Below are 17,697 nucleotides of genomic sequence, written 5' to 3' on the forward strand. Positions count from 1 at the left end.
TTGCACTTGGCCTTGTTCAGCTTCATGTGTTTTTCATGGGCCCATCTCTCCAGCCTGTGAAGGCTGTTCTGCTGATGAACTGGAAAGTTTTCACAAAACTTTGCTTTTTTATTGTAGGATAAGGAAACTGTAGAAGGATTTTAAAAGTTGACGTAAATGATGAGAAGCCAGTAGGTTGATGACATCAGTAACACTTGGATTGCATTTGAAAGATGGCTTATAAACATCAAGAATATTAAGGATAAAGTTATGTCTTTCAGTAACAAGGTCCATAAGTCCTGAGAGTTTTGGGTTTTATTTAAATAAAATAGAAGCAGTTCTGTCAGTCACCTCAGATAAGACATTAGGAGAAAATTCTTCACTGGAAGGGTTATCAGGCATTGGAACAGGCTGCCCAGGGACGTGACTGAGTCACCATCCCTGTTTGTATTTAGAAGATGGGTAGATGGGTGCTTAGGGATATGGTTTAGTAGACGACAGGTACAGTTGGACTCAGTGATCTCAAAGATCTTTTCCAACCTCTTGATTCTGTAATTCTGTGGAAAGTAAGGCATGATCCTTGTTTCCATTAAATAAAGTACATGTAATTTGAGAAAGCAGAGGATAGCCTTGCAAAGAATTTTGGGCTTCCTGTTGTTGTCCTCTTCTGCTGTGTCTTGCTTTCCAGTTCCCCCAATCTTTATTCTAGACAGTTACATTCTCAACTTTGTTTCATCTGGAAGCCTTTTTTCTTTGAAATACTTAACCAAATTCTTGAAAAAAATAGTTAAAAAAGAGTCACAAAAACTCAACTTTAACTCTGAAATAATAGGAAATGGACAGATAGAGAAATGTGAAAGGTCCTTGTGCAGAGGGATAGTTAGTGGAAGGAGGAGTGGAAAATAACTCCTGTAACTGTGGAAGAAGATGGAATATGAGCTTAAGGTCAAACCCAAACATTATATAGTCTGTGGTCATAGAGGAAGACTGAGCACCAGTTGCAAACTAGACAAATTCATGTTTGGCTTTTTTCTGCTGGAGATGTTCAGTTCTGTTAGCACAATAGTGAAAGAAGAGTGCGTTTCAGCACATTTCTTGTGTTAGCAGTGGGAGTTCTGCTTATAATTACAAGGAACTTCAAGGCTTTCATATTTCCTAGAAGGCAATAGGGAAGGTACTTGAATGTACTGTTCTACTTTTCTCTGGCTTATGTTGAACCATTAATAAAAAGCCAATTCTTAGCAGCCAGTCATAACAGCGCTGTAATACTGACCTGCAAAAAAATCATGCTCCTGTAATCAAAATGAAGCTTTTCCCTACAGGAAATCAAATATTAAATGAATGATTTCTTTTACTTTATGGATTCAGTAGCTGTATATGAATATTATTTCATTGTATAGTTTGCAGGACATTAACATTCCCTCTTCCTGTTACAGAGCTACGATAAATGTTTCCTTGGGTCTTCGGAGACTGCTGATGCTAACAGAGTGTTCTGTGGCCAGCTTGGAGCAGTGTATGTATTCACTGAAGCACTCAACCCAGCACAGATTTTTGCAATACATCAATTAGGACCTGGATATAAGGTAATAACTGTACTTTAAAAATCTTCAATTAAAAAGAAAATAATTGAGATTATATATAGTTGGAAAATATGTGCTCATGTAGATATTCTTTTTAGGATCATGTAGAACTGTGTGTTTGCTTTCAGCAAAAGAAGAATATTTCAAGTGTCCTGACTAAACTTAATTTCCACCAGCTTTTTTTGAAAGATGCAAGTCATTTCTTTAAAGGATAGCTGAAACGTGTTTGTATGTGAATTTTAGGATTTAGTGTCATAATGAGATGAGAACAATGTTGTATTTGGTTTACTGAATACCAGGGGAATAACTTTCTTTACTACTGTTTTTGTTTAAAGCCTGAGTTAAGGCAGATTTAACAAGGCATAACAAACCAATTATTTTCAAATGCACTGTTTCAAAGAGTTCTGCTAAAGTAAAAGTTGAGCTTTTTACTCATGCTTTGCCAGTGACATTTAGGAGACAGAGGGAACAAATCAATGGTGCATGTGTAAACTTGAATCTGTAGTATGAACAATCACTTATGTCTTGGAATGGCTGTGTGTATGTCATGGTTTAACCCCAGTCTGCAACTAAACCCCATGCAGCCACTTAATTGCTCTCTTCCCCAGTGGGATGGAGGAGAGAATTGGAAGGCCAACAAGTGAGAAAATTTGTGGATTGAGATAAAAGCAGTTTAAAGGGTAAAAGGAAAAGCTGTGTTACACTAGCAAAGCAAGATAAGGAATTAATTCCTCACTTCCCAGCTGTTCAACCATCTTCAGAAAAGCTCCATCCATGTATAACTGTTACATGAGAAGACAAATGCCATCACCCTGAATATTCCCCCCACCCTTCCTTCTCCTCCCTCAGCTCTATGTGATGAGCATCTATGTGATGACATCATATGGTATGGAGTATCCTTGGGTCTGTTGGTGTCCCAGCTGTGTCCCCTCCCAACCTCTTGTGCACGCCCAGGCCACTTGCTGGTGGGATAGTGTGAGAAGCAGAAAAGACCTTGGCTCTGTGGAAGCACTGCTGAGCAGTAACAAATCTATCCCTGTGCACTAACACATCTATCCAAAGCACAGCTTCATAGCTTCTTTGAAGAACATTATCTCTATCCCCCCAGTCAAACCCCAGCACATAGTATAGTGCTATGTATACATATATAGAATTATGTATACTATTAATAGTATACTATTTATATAGAATACTATATATATAAAATATATAATATATATAAAAACATATACTATATATATTATGTATACTATATATAGTCTACTATTTATATAGAATACTATATATATAAAAATAAAATATATATAAAAATATATACTATATATGCTATTTTATATATATACACATACACATATATATATGTATGTATTTTATATATATAGTATTATGTCACCAAGAAAAACAACTTTGCAGAAACTGCTTAGTGTAAAAGACATGAAAATTAGTCTAACCCCAGCTAAACACTATTGAATTTCTACCATTAATTAATCCCACATTATCTTTTTCTGACTTGTGAAATTTACAGAAGCGTCTGAAGACGTTCATTTTTTTTAGTATATATCATATATACTTCAAAAATAAAAACTTGAAATAATAAGTAAAGATCAACATTTAGATTCTAATTATAATAATTTGCTGCTCTGAACATGATCACTCTAAATCATTTGATGACAGATAATACTTGAATGACAGTGAGACATGAAAATATCTAGTATAGTGTGTATGTGGTATGATTAGCCAAATATGTGTCAAGGTTACAAGTAGAAGTGTATTGCTGATAGTCAATGGTTAGAACCTGCCTTGAAATTGAAACTGTTCAGTGAGTCAAGAGAAGTGACTCACCTGTGCAAACAAGGGGTACTTTATTCCAAACTTAATACTGGGTTGTTTGGGTGTTTTTTAACATACAAAAGAAATGTAACATACTTCTTACTAATAAAAGTAGTAAAACCTTATGAATTAATGAAGCTTCTTGATATGCAGCAGCATACTGAAGTGATATTCACCAGGTTGGGGAAGGGGCTGGAGGGCAAATCCTCTGAGGAGCAGCTGAGGGAGCTGGGGGTGTTGAGCCTGGAGAAGAGGAGGCTGAGGGGAGACCTTCTCCCCACCTACAACTACCTGAAGGGAGGTTGTAGAGAGGTGGGGATGGTCTCTTCAGCCAGGGGACAGGAGATGGGACAAGGGGCAATGGCATGAAGCTGTGCCAGGGCAGGGACAGATTGGACATTAGAAACAAATGTTTTCCTGACAGAGTTGTCAGGGCTGGAACAGGCTGCCCAGGGAGGGGGTTGAGTCACCTTCCCTGGATGTGTTCAAGGAAAGGGTAAATGAGGTACTTAGGGACCTGTTTTAGCTTAGGATGGGAATGGTTGGACTTGATGATCTTCAAAGGTCTTTTCCAACCTTGTGATTCTGTGATTCTGAGATACCAAGTAGGAATAATGGTTTCATTTGTTTGAAGAAGTGAAAACTGATATGTAATATTTTGGTGGGGTCTTCATAGGGATAAGGCATACACACAATCATGCTAAGTGATATTTCCAGGAGTTACTGCACTAACCTTATCACAGTGTTGTCGAATTACGTTCCTTGATTCATAGACTTCCCTGAAACTACCTGTCTTCACACCTGTAGCTTCTTAGGGATTTTGGTTAAGTGTTAGTGAAATGAAATTTAATAGCTTGGGGACATTTATTTTTTTTTAGTTCATTGTGGTTTTATGTTTAGGTCATGTTCACAGCACAGATAATGCTTCATTTCTCTCTAAAGTAGTTTCATTCCTTGTCTAAGAATCTGAAAGTATATTTTACCAACAGCAGTTAAAAAGAGCAGGTTCCTACAGTGAGACCCTAGAAATAACACAATTTCTGTCTTTAACTTCCTTATTTCCAAGAAATAAGACAAACCAGAACCCTTTTTTCTCACCTTCTTCCAATACAAGACCTGCCCACAATCAAAAAAAGGAAGCATGTCCTGTAATTTAGAGATCTCAGGGCACTGATTGTGGCTTTCACTCAAAGCTTGTCTCTCTCAGGTCTCAATGAAGTTTATTTCTGTAATTCTCTCAGAATCTATGCAGGTGAAAAGGTCCATCAGTTCAGAACAATTCAGTATTGTATTTCATAGTCCAAGGGAGCCTCAATTGACACTTAGCTCTAATTGCTGGACATTAGAGATCACATTCTTGCTCTTACCTGACTTGCTGATGCAAATTGGCCTTTCTGACACTTTTAAGTAGTGTCCCCTATTCATTCTAGCTGTTGGCAGTTTTATCCAACTGGGAGAATCAACTATTCAACTTTTCCAACAAAGCAACTATTCTAGGTGCATTGTGAACTCTGGTTGTGCCAAAGCTTTTCTCCCAAAGAGCAATGATTCAAAATACTTGAGAATTTTTTGGAGAATGTCTTCATACAGATTATTTTTTCCTTTCCTAAGGCTGTGGTAGATCTTTTGATTTACAATTCTAATTTTAGTCCACTGTATCCTAGGATTCTGATTCTTTAAGGAAAGGGACTGTCCCTTTTGTAGTGCTCTACCTGCTTTGTTCATGACAAGGGACTGTGATTTTTGCCTCTCATTCAACTATATTCACAATCATTCATAGTGTCTCTAGTCTACAATGATTGCCATCAAGACCTCTGGATTACAGAGAAGTCTGCATTTTCTACCAGCATACAAGGGCATGTGGCAGCACAGCAGACACACACCTGTGAATATATGTAGTATGTAATGTGGCAAGTAAGTTTTGTGGTGGATGAGAAGCTTGACATGAGCCAGCAGTGGCTCTTGCAGCTCGTAGGGCCAATGGGATCCTGGGCTCCATCAGCAGAGGGGTGGCAGCAGGGACAGGGAGGGGATTGTCCCTCTCTGCTCTGCCCTCGGGAGGCCCCATCTGGAGTCCTGTGTCCAGATCTGGGGCCCCAATACAAGAAGGCTGTGGGACTGTTGGAGAGGGTTCAGAGGAGACACAAAGATGATCAGAGGGCTGGAGCAGCTCCCCTACGAGGAGAGGATGAGGGAGCTGGGCTTGTTCAGCCTGGAGAAGAGAAGGCTGTGGGGGGACCTCACTGCAGCCTTCCAGTCCCTGAAGGGAACACACAAACAGGAGGGGAATTGACTTTTTAAAAGGGTAGACACTGGCAGGACAAGGGGAAATGGATTAAAACTAAAGGAGGGAAGGTTTAGATTAGATATTAGGGGGAAGTTTTTTCCAGAGAGAGTGGTGAGGGGCTGGAACAGGCTGCCCAGAGAGGGGGTGGATGCCCCATCCCTGGGGGCGTTCAAGGCCAGGTTGGATGGGGCCCTGGGCAGCCTTGTGTAGCTCCAGGCCTGGAGGTTGGTGTCCCTGCCTGTGTCAGGGGGGTTGGAGCTCTATGATCCTTGGGGTCCCTTCCAACCCAGACCATTCTATGATTCTATGATTCTAATGCCAACATCTAATCTCCAAAGCAAAGTGAATCCATTGTGCCTTGAGCCACCCCTATCCTGTGATACAGGCAGAAGTAATGGATTTTAGAGAAACTAAAGAAATCATTAAGATGTATTTATTGTTTTTATGTAATATATTATTTATTGCACATTACATGCTTATTACAGAACATTGTATCATAGTACCTTCACATGTCCTGAATGCATTGAGTGATAACCAGCATGCCTTAAAATAAAAATATATTTATTAAGCAAATAGTTTACTTTTGTAGCAAGCAGCCTTTTTTGTTTGTTTTTGAACTAAAATGTGACATTGATTGTGTGAATAGCAATATGGAAAAGCTGCTGCACTTAGTAACTATGGCATAAAAATTACATGTAATTAATCTTTTAAGAGGGGAAGAGAGGAATATATAGTAGCAGTAGAACTATGAGATTTGTCTCTTCCCAAATTTATCCATAAAGTGGCTTGAAATTTTGAATTATATTTAATAGCAAACTGCAAAGTTTCTGCTGGGATCCTGAGGGGCAAGGAAGGTAGTGAGGGAGGAAGAGGTGATAACAGTGTTTGGTGCTATTTATAAAGGGATCTTTCAACAAAATCCTTTCCTAATAGCTCTGTCAAGTCTGTGCCACTCCTCCTAACCCTGCCATGTGCATTTTAGAACGAGTTATCAGATTATTCCCTACGTTGCTGCATCTGAATTTGCTCTTGTTCACTGCTGCAGTATCAATCCTTTTGTTGGGTACAAAGGTTGGACTAAATCACATTAATGCATGCACATACAAACAAAATACTCTTGAAAATTCAGATTTCTTGAACCTATAATAGCAAAATGAGGTGAATGGTAAATCAAAAAGGAGCACTCTTGCTGCTAAAGGAAAGGGAAAGCTGCTGGTGTATAAGGAGTGGTCCTGATGAAGCACAGCTTGTTTTACTGGAGAAGACAATGGATCCTCCGTGCAGCTTTACCATATATACAATGTGTTAAATCTAATGCTCTTTTCTTCTCTCTTTATGCCCTTACTGTGGTTGTACCAGATCTCAAAGTTACATTCCTTCAGTGGCCAGTAAACTAACCATTTGCAATTTGAGCTTATACACTGGACAACCTCAGCTATTGTGTTGTGGTTGTACGATCTCAAGTCCCCAGTACAGAATGCATATACTGGATTTCTTTCCGCTTTCTGTGTATCAATGTTAGTAGTGAAGGACTATCATATATCAGAATTTGTAGCCTCTCTTTCTATTCTGTTATAACAATCTTTGGGAGACTGGAATTTCCAATTTATGATCACTTTTGTTAGGCTTTGATGACAGAAAGTCCCTTTAATTCTTGTTTTGTGTCCAGTTCTCGTATTGTGTCCAGTTCTGGGCTCCCTGGGATAAAAAAGACAGGGATCTCCTGGAGAGAGTCCAGAGGAGGCTACAAAGATGATGAAGGGCCTGGAGCATCTCCCCTGTGAGGAAAGGCTGAGTGAGCTGGGACTGTTCAGCCTGGAGAAAAGAAGACTAAGGGGGGACCTAATTAATGTTTATAAATATCTGAAGTATGGGATGCAGGGGGAATGGGCAGCCCCTTCTCAGTGTCTCTGAAGACAGGACAAGGGGCAATGGCTGCAAGTTGGAGCACAGGGAGTTCCACACCAAGATGGGGAAGAACTTTTCCCCAGTGAGGGTGCCAGAGGCCTGGGACAGGCTGCCCAGGGAGGTGGTGGAGTCTCCATCTCTGGAGAGATTCCAGCCCCGTCTGGACGCCTGTCTGTGCAATATGAGCTGGGGAGCTGCTTTGGCAAGTGGGTTGGACCCCATGATCTCTCCAGGTCCCTTCCAACCCCTGTGATTCTGTGATTCTGTGATTCTGTGATTCTCAAAAAGCTTGTGAGGCAGTATTATACTGACTCACGACTTATTTTGCACTTGACTTTCAAACAACAGTTTCTGATAAATTCTTGAGGCATAATAAATGCTGAAAATTGGGAGGCAGAGTAATGCCAGAATTTGTTTATAAAACGTACGAGATTATAATTTATGTGATTGTGGAAGGTGAAAAGAATCATGCTAAAGAAATTATGTGAATTTTGTGTTGAAACACTAATGTATTTAGAACAGCAAAGTTATAGAAAAATTTTATAGAGGTAAAACATTCCTTCTTAGCTTTGGGATCTGACAAAGCTTAGAGGCATGACAAATGTTCTGGATAAGAAGTGTTTTCATGTGGATAAGGATAAAAATATAGTACATGCAGAATGCAGATATCTTTGGGAATCAATGAAATCACTAAATTATTTGTGTCTCTGCAGAAAGTGCACAGAGATTTATCTGTAGAGTTAAAAATGTCCACTGGAGAGAAATACATCATCACCTTCCTCAGGACAAATCTGTAATCTGTAGCAGTCATTTCCTGATAAGAGAGATGTAGCCAGCAATATCAACAGAGAGCAAACTCTTCAGTTCCAAGCATAATACTCCTTCTTTAGGTCTTTCATTAAGTAGTGTGGCACAGTAGGAACACATTTCTAGATTAAAAATGTTTGATGCTAAGGGCTGAATACCCACAGCATGTGTATTTTGGGGGTTTTACTTCAGATTGGTTGTAGTTTGATCATTTGGTCTGAATATCTACTACCAGTTGGAATCCATTTCAGTTCTCACTGAAAGGAAGTCTCTCTGGTTCTGAACAGCTTTACAGTATGAACAGAGCACTAAGTGGGGATCACTGGGAGTTTCTCTCCAAAATAGACTCCTAACCCAAGTGTGAATCACAGAATGGTTGAAGTTGTTGGAAGCAAAGTCCTATAGGTCATCTGGTCCAACTTCCCTGGTCAAACAAGGCCACCTAGAGACAGTTGCTCAGGACAATGTCCAGACATCTTTTGAAGACGTCTGATGGAGACTCTACCACCTGGCTGGGCAATGTGCTAATACTCAGTCATCCTCATAGTGAAGTGTTTCTTGATGTCTAGAGGGCACCACCTCCTGTGTTTCAGTGTGTGGCTGTTGCCTCTGGTCCTGTCACTGGGCCCAACTGAGAAGAGCCTTACTCTATCTTCTTTGCATTGTCTCTTCAGACATTTGTACACACTTTTGAGTTTCTCCCTGAGACTTCTTTTCTGCAGGCTGAACAGTCCCAGCTCTCTCAGCCTTTCCTCATGAGAATGATCCTGCAGTGGATTCAAGATTTTAGTGGCCCACTGGCTCTACTGAAGAGCCCAGAAGTCCAGGCATGTCCTCACAAAGGCTGAGTAGAGGGAAAGGATAACCTCTCTCCAACTTCTGGCAACGCTCCTCCTAATGCAACTAAAAATAACATTATCCTTCTTTGCCAGATGTGAATTAAACCCCTGATGTCCCATGCAATTTCTTTTGGGCTTCCTAATTGCAATTTTTGTTACAGTATCTGCATCTCATACGTTTTCAGTGTGGCATTGCTGCCTCCCTTCCACTTGACATCACCAAGCATGGCACAGGGCTGACTGAGAGGTCTGCTCCAACCATTCTCCAGCAGCTGCCAAGTTCATCTGTAAAACATGCCCCTGAGAACCACATCTATCTGTTTTTTATATACCTCCTGGGATGGTGACTGCACTACTTCCCTGTGCAGCCTGATCTAGTGCTTGACAACCCTTTCAGTTACGAAATTCTTCCCAATAACCAATCTAAACCTCTGCTGGCATAACTTCAGGCCATCTTCTCTTACATTGCCACTTACTACTTCAGAGAAGAGACCAGCACCCACCTGGCTACAACCTCCATTCACGTAGTTGTAGACTGTGACACAGTCTCCTCTCAGCCTCTTTTTCTCTAGACTAAACAACCTCAGTTCCTTCATCTGTTCCTCATTAAGACTTATTTACTACACCCTTCACCAGTTTCATTCCTCTTTGAACAAGCTCTAGCACCTCAGTATCTTTTTTGTAGTGAGGGGCCCAAAACTGCACACAGTACTTCTGGTGCAGCCTCACCAATGCCGAGTACAGGGTCATGATCCTTTCCCTAGTCTTGGTGACCACACTAAGTCTGATACAATCCAGGAGGCTGTTGGCCTTCTTGACCACCTGGGAATACATATTCAGCTGGCTGTCAACCAGCACTCCCAGGTACATTTATGCCAGGCAGCTTTCCAGCCAACAGTTCCCCAAGCCTGTAGCAGTATTTCAGGGGGTTGTTAGACCCAAGTGCTGAACCCAGCACTGAGCCTTGCTGAACCTCATACAGTTGGCTACAGCCCATCAATCTGGCCTGTCCAGACCCCTCTGTAGAGCCTTCCTACCCTCAAGCAGATCAACACTCCTGACTAACTTGGTGTTGTCTGCAAACTGACAGAGGGTGCACTTGATCTCCTTGTCCTGATCATTGATAAAGATATTAAAGAGAATCACAGAATCACAGAATCACAAAGTTGGAAGAGACCTTGGAAGATCATCGAGTCCAACCATTCCCATCCTAAGCTAAACCAGATCCCTAAGTACCTCAGCTACCCTTTCTCTGAACACATCCAGGGAAGGTGACTCAACCCCCTCCCTGGGCAGTCTGTTCCAGCCCTGACAACTCTGTCAGGAAAACATTTTTTTCTAATGTCCAATCTGTCCCTGCCCTGGCACAGCTTCATGCCATTGCCCCTTGTCCCATCTCCTGTCCCCTGGCTGAAGAGACCATCGCCCACCTCTCTACAACCTCCCTTCAGGTAGTTGTAGGTGGGGAGAAGGTCTCCCCTCAGCCTCCTCTTCTCCAGGCTAAACACCCCCAGCTCCCTCAGCTGCTCCTCAGAGGATTTGCCCGCCAGCCCCTTCCCCAGCCTGGTTGCCCTTTTCTGCACTCGCTCCAGAACCTCAATGTCCTTCTGATGGTGAGGAGCCCAGAACTGGACACAATACTCAAGGTGTGGCCTCAACAATGCCCAGTCCAGGGGCACAATTACCTCCCTAGACCTACTGGCCACATTGGTTTTGACACAAGCCAAGATGCCATTGGCCTTCTTGGCCACCTGGGCACACTGCTGGCTCCTATTCATCCTGCAGTCACCCAACACCCCCAGGTCCTTCTCTGCCTGACAGCTCTCCAGCCAGTCTCCCCCAGCCTGTAGCGCTGCAGGGGGTTGTTCTGTCCCATGTGCAGCACTCTGCACTTGGCCTTCTTAAACCTCATCCCCTTGGTCTCAGCCCATCGGTCCAGTCTGTTCAGATCCCTCTGAAGAGCCTCCCCACCCTCAGGCAGATCAACACTTCCTCCTAGTTTAGTGTCATCTGCAAACTTACTGAGGGAGCTTCAATCCCTTCACCCAGGTCATTGATAAAGATGTTGAACAAGACTGGACCCAGGACTGAGCCCTGGGGGTGCCACTCGTGACCGGCCTCCAGCTGGATTTGGTTCCATTCACCACCACCCTTTGGGCCCGGCCATCCAGCCAGTTTTTAACCCAGCTGAAGGTCCCCCTGTCAAGGCCAGTGGTAGCCAGTTTCTCAGTCAGAATGCTGTGAGAAACCATGTCAAAGGCTTTACTGAAGTCTAGGTAGACACATCCACAGCCTTCCCCTTCTCCATTAAGCGGGTCACCTTGTCACAGAAGGTGATCAGGTGAGTTTGACAGGATCTACCTTTTGTAAACCCATGTTGACTGGGCCTGATCCCCTGGCCATCACGCATGTGCTGCATGACAGCTCCAAGATGACCCTCTCCATGATCTTCCCCGGGACTGAGGTCAGGCTGACAGGCCTGGAGTTCCCTGGATCCTCCAGTACTGAGCCCCAGGGAACATCAGTTGTGACCAGCCATGAACTGGATTTAACACAATCCACCACAACTCTTTGGGCCTGGTCATCAAGCCAGTTTTTAACCCAGCAAAGTGTACACCCATCCAAACCATAAGCAGCCAGTTTCTTCAGGAGAATGTTGTGGAAAACAGTGTCAAAGGCTTTACTGAAATCCAATTAGATGCCATCCACAGCCTTTCCCTTATCTGCTAAATTTTAAAAACAAAACATTTTTAAATTTATATATATAAAACCTAAAATGAAATATTGAAATGGTGGTCAATTCTAACATATATGCTTTACTTGTATCAGTTCAACACTGTTTATTGCTACTAGTTGTCTTTTTGCCAATGTCAAATGGTTGTTACATGCAAAAGTAATCATATGTGAAGTCAGTCTGACAACGCATTGCAAAAGGGCAGAAATCTTTCTTCTTGTGCTTGATTGACTTGTCAGTGTTACCAGAAAACCTGGTTTTAGCTCAGATATGAATGATGGCATGTTTAAGAATAATTGACATTTTCAGTCTTCCGTTGTAAAAACTTTGAATTTGAGAAACAATTTGAAACATGGCCCTTATAATTCTATGCAGCTTTCTTTTTTAGCTTAACTTGTTCATGTATATTCCTGTCTATTAATGAAGCATGCTGTTTAAAAATAACTTTCTCTTTAATCAAAATTTTATATGATTCTGTATTCTGAGTGAGTTTGTATGAATCAAAATGTAAGACATTCATTTTGTCTTTATTTTTAATGCATAATATGCTTGATTTTTCATTTTCACGTATTTATAGGTGTTTAACATGACACATTTCTTCCAGTTACTTTTAAAACGTGTTAACACTGATGCTGAGAGAGAAATAAGTAAATTGGAAATGCCAAATATTATATTATCATTTTGATACGGAGCTTAAAAAGCATAAAAATATCTAATTCATTAGTATTAACCCATAGAAAAATGGAAGCAAAGTTTATCCCTTCTGAAGACCAATGTATTTTATGCACATTTTTTTTCATGGCATTTATCTGAATTTTTCTTTTTTTCCAGAGTACATTCAAATTTAAATCTGAGAGTGACATTCATCTGGCTGAGCACCATAAACAAGTGCTGTATGATGGGAAACTTGCAAGTAGCATTGCTTTTACTTACAATGCAAAAGCTACTGATGCTCAGCTATGCCTCGAATCCTCACCAAAGGAAAATCCTTCCATTTTTGTACACTCCCCCCATGCTCTTATGCTTCAGGTTTGTGCTCATAAATTGATGTTCTATGGTTGCTGTTAACTCAATGTCATTTAGATAATGAGAGGATTTGTGTGCTAGCATACAAAGAGATTGCTATTTTGTGTTATTTCAGCTCTCAATATACCTATCACTTGAACTGTTATTTCTTTGCTCACTTTCTAGAGCAAAAGATGATTATTTCTTTCTTAAGAAATACATACTTTATACCATAAGGCACAGTTTTTCATGATACTGAAGTTTTTCTATTTAATGTTTGCCTTTCAATATAGTTTGCCTTTAAGTATAGTGATTACAGTGGAATAAGTAATGAAAATAAGTTAAAACCAGCCTGATTTAAAGTGTTCCCAAGTTATGTTTGTAACCATACTTTAAAACTGAGGTTAACTGAGGTTTTTTCCTTTTATTTATTTTATTAATGTAGGATGTGAAAGCTATCGTAACCCACTCCATTCACAGTGCAATTCATTCCATTGGAGGGATTCAAGTTCTTTTTCCTCTCTTTGCCCAGTTAGACAATCGACAGCTGCACGACAGTCAGGTGGAAACAACAGTTTGGTAAGCTTCTTTCAAGCAAGATCTAAATTAATCTAAGAATATTTCTGGGTTTATTGTGGAAGTTTTAGGTTATATTTTTTTCTTTGTAAACCCCATGACTTACATTTTACATTTCTTTGAAAAAATATATATATTTTTAAAAGTAGTTTACTATGGAGATGTGTAATTTGTGTTAATCTCATAAAATTCCAGATGGAACTGGCATAAAATTGGTTGGATTAAATAACAAATCCAAATAACTTGTGTCTTTCAGGATAGTTTGTGATAGTTGAAACTTCTAAAACAAACCAATATTCCTTTTCTTGATAGTGCAATGTTGTTTGCTTTCACAAAATCTCTCATTTGAATTAATATTTAATGGCATTCAAAATTCAGGAAAGATAAGTCCTTCTATATTAATATGTGGTCAAAAAGTCATAGAGCTATAAGCAGTTATGTTGGGGCCATAGTACAATTGCAACCATGACTGGGGACATGCCAAGAGGTTTAAAAAGGGACATGTGAAGTAACCCCCAGGTTGAAATGATGACTGCTTCCATGTGTGGCCTGTGAAGGACTGCTCAGGAGTCCATCAGTACCCACACTGACTCGTTCACTGAAGCTCAGCTATGGTTACATGTCTTATTTTCTTACTTAGAATACTCTGCTATTAATGACTCTGGATATTTTCTATTGCATTAGATAGTTCAGTAATAAGTTAATTAATTAACCATCTCTGGAGGTGTTAAAAAAAGGTGTAGACATGGCACTCCAGAACATGGTTTAGTTGACATGGTGGTATTGGACAGATGGTTGGACTTGATGATCTTAATGGTGTTTTCCATCCTTAAAAATTGGAGATTCTATGATTGTATGAACTGAAAAATAATTAAATAGTAGTGAAATTTCTGACAGTTTTGAAAAATTCAACTGAAAGTGATACATTGGTATAATTTCTCATAAAAGATCCCTTGTCTCAATCTAATTTAAGAAATTATTCAATTTGTTCAACTTTTGTCAGTTATCTGTTTTCACTTTTGGTAACTCAAATATATGAGGCTAAGTTGGCTGCTGGGTTTTTATTTGTTTATGTGGTATGAAAAGTTAATTTATTTCATGAGAATATTTGAGTACAATGTTAGCAGTGATAGCACTCTCCTAAAAATAATGAGCCAAGCAATATAGTGGTGCAAGTTGTTCCATTCAATGTTAAAGACAGAAAATCTGTTTGTGCATTGGCTTGTATGGGATATTTACTGTTTTGTAGTCTGCTTTCCAGTATGTACTTCACATTGCAGTATTGTGAAGTAAGGGGAAGAGAGAAAAAATAGCTTGGTTGGAAATAAATTTTTGCAAAAAAAAAAAATCCCTGTATGTTTTGATTTATTGGCACTGAAGTAAGCAAAAATGCATTATTCCAATTTAAGAAAGGTTATGTGTGTATGTGCCCTGCATATGAGGAAAATACATGTTGAATTTGTTAATGAGCTGAGACTTTAATAAATGGTAAAGCAGTAACTAGGTCTGTTTAAGAATGGAGAGCTAAATAAGTCAAGATAAAGACTAATTCTTCCAAAGTGTGTGGTCTTTCCAGTGGGTGAGAACATCCATAAAATCCAATTTTAAATGTACTGAATATTTCTGGAGTTAGTTGAACTGTAAGTAAGGGGGAAAAAAAGTTCTTCTTGGAAAAATCAATGCATTTATCCCATAATTAGATAATTTTATATAAAAAAATCTGCAATTTATTATGCTATATGTTGTACAAATACATAAGACAGCAAGATGTGATCCCAAGTCAAGAGCATATTCATAAGGCTTTTAAGCAAACAGCTTCTTAGTGAGATGTAACTTAAAAGTTGAAGCAACGGTTTTGGGGGATGTGCATTGTTTTCTTAAATTAATTTAATAGGATGTAGACATTGAGAAAAATAATAGTTTAAGTGGACAATGAAGTAGGCAAATAAAGAAGTAAAGGATTTTTAGGGCCAAAGAAAGGAGATAATGGGGAAATAAGGCTAAACTTGAAAAATGTGGCCACCTTTAATATTTGTTTGTGGAGGAGAATAAAGGAAGAAATATCTTTACTGAATCCTTCCCTTCTTTCCCCTTGTATTTTAGACTATTCTCTTCTTTATTTTTTTTTGTACAATATGCAGTTGTTGGACTGTATGTGATAATTGTTTATATCCTTCTTACCTATGACAATGTATCTACAACAGCAACAGAGACCTGCACTCCTCCTTTCTGAAAAGTAGTTGGCATTCAGCCTTTGCAGTCTGTGTGTTTTCATAAAGCAGATAATCTAGATGCCACTTTGCCAAAAACCTAAAGGTCCAAATGATGCTCGATGATGGTAGATCATCATGTTTGTAAAGGCTCACTGTGTTTTCCCTGGAACAGCCTTTTGACTTTATGTTTTCCTGGGAGGTGAGAAGTATAAATAGCTTGTGTCAAAACCAGTGTGGCCAGTAGGTCTAGGGAGGGAATTGTGCCCCTGTACTGGGCATTGGTGAGGCCACACCTCGAGTGCTGGGTCCAGTTCTGGGCTCCTCACCATCAGAAGGACATTGAGGTCCTGGAGCGAGTGCAGAGAAGGGCAACCAGGCTGGGGAAGGGGCTGGAGGGCAAATCCTCTGAGGAGCTGCTGGGGGAGCTGGGGCTGTTTAGCCTGCAGAAGAGGAGGCTGAGGGGAGACCTTCTCCCCACCTACAACTACCTGAAGGGAGGTTGTAGAGAGGTGGGCGATGGTCTCTTCAGCCAGGGGACAGGAGATGGGACAAGGGGCAATGGCATGAAGCTGTGCCAGGGCAGGGACAGATTGGACATTAGAAACAAATGTTTTCCTGACAGAGTCGTCAGGGCTGGAACAGGCTGCCCAGGGAGGGGGTTGAGTCCCTTTCCCTGGATGTGTTCAAGGAAAGGGTAGCTGAGGTACTTAGGGATCTGGTTTAGCTTAGGATGGGAATGGTTATACCTGATGATCTTCAAAGGTCTCTTCCAACCTTGTGATTCTGTGTTTGATGCCCTAATGTAAGTGTCCAGACTACTCTCCGAATCCTTCTCACCTCCTTCCCTCCTGGACATATCAACACCTGTTCAATAAGTTCAAGGTTCTCAATTTGTTTAATTTTTTCTGAAGGGGTTTCTTAACATGACTGTGAGGCATCATCTTTTTAATTGTCTTGATCCAATACAGATTTATTTTTTTCTAAATTAATAGATTAATTGTAAATAAAATTCTTAGAGTTAAAGCAGGGCAATAGGAATATAGCAGGTTTGTGTTTGAATGGTGTTCTGTGCGTGTCTTATTTACCTCTTCTCTAAGACCAGGTATTGAAATAACCTATAATTTTGCTTTGGAAGCTCTGTAAAGACCCCTGTGCTCTCTCTCTTACACTGAAATTAAGACTATGGAAACTGAGTTCACATCTCAAGTATGTTTTCTTGGATTAGGTGATGTACCTAATTCAGGAGACTGGTCCCCTAACTTTGATGCCAAGACTGATACTTTTTGAATAGCATCCACCCTCAGCAAGTACCCGATGGTACAAAGCTGGGAGGAGTGGCTGACACGCAGGACACTGCGCTGCCATCCAGAGAGACCTGGACAGGCTGGAGAGCTGGGCAGGGAGAAACCAGAGGAGGGTCAACAAAAGCAAGTGGAGAGTCTGGCACCTGGGGAGGAATAACTGTTTGTATCAGTACAGGCTGGGGGATGAGCTGCTGGAGAAGAGCTCTGTGGAGAAGGACCTGGGGGTCCTGGGTTATGACAGGTTGGCCATGAGCCAGCAGAGTGCCCTGGGGGCTGAGAGAGACAATGGGATCCTGGGGGGCATCAGGAGGAGTGTGGGCAGCAGGTCACAGGAGGTGATCCTCCCCCTCTACTCTGCCCTGGTCAGGCCCCACCTGGAGTGTTGTGTCCAGTTCTGGGCTCCCTGGGATAAAAAGGACAGGGATGTCCTGGAGAGAGTCCAGAGGAGGTTACAAAGATGATGAAGGGCCTGGAGCATCTCCCCTGTGAGGAAAGGCTGAGTGAGCTGGGACTGTTCAGCCTGGAGAAAAGAAGACTAAGGGGGGACCTTATGAATGTTTATAAATATCTTAAGCATGGAATGCAGGGGGAATGGGCAGCCCCTTTTCAGTGTCTGTGGAGACAGGACAAGGGGC

At 40.9% G+C, this 17,697-nt stretch overlaps 1 protein-coding gene across 4 annotated transcripts in view; it reads left to right on the forward strand.

The window, feature by feature from the left end:
- Positions 1 to 17,697, forward strand: part of NBEA (neurobeachin) — a gene marked incomplete at both ends in the record, with an annotated part of 550,746 nt that overhangs the window by 141,777 nt on the left and 391,272 nt on the right. For all 4 annotated transcript variants that reach the window (XM_084277996.1, XM_084277994.1, XM_084277997.1 and 1 more), the window contains 3 exons: positions 1,416 to 1,562; positions 12,796 to 12,993; positions 13,415 to 13,548. In XM_084277996.1, the coding sequence (XP_084134122.1) occupies positions 1,416 to 1,562; positions 12,796 to 12,993; positions 13,415 to 13,548 (479 nt within the window). The remainder of the gene's footprint in view (positions 1 to 1,415; positions 1,563 to 12,795; positions 12,994 to 13,414; positions 13,549 to 17,697) is intronic.

Source organism: Gallinula chloropus, assembly GCF_964237585.1.
Source record: "Gallinula chloropus genome assembly, chromosome: 1".
NCBI classification, from domain to species: Eukaryota; Metazoa; Chordata; class Aves; order Gruiformes; family Rallidae; genus Gallinula; species Gallinula chloropus.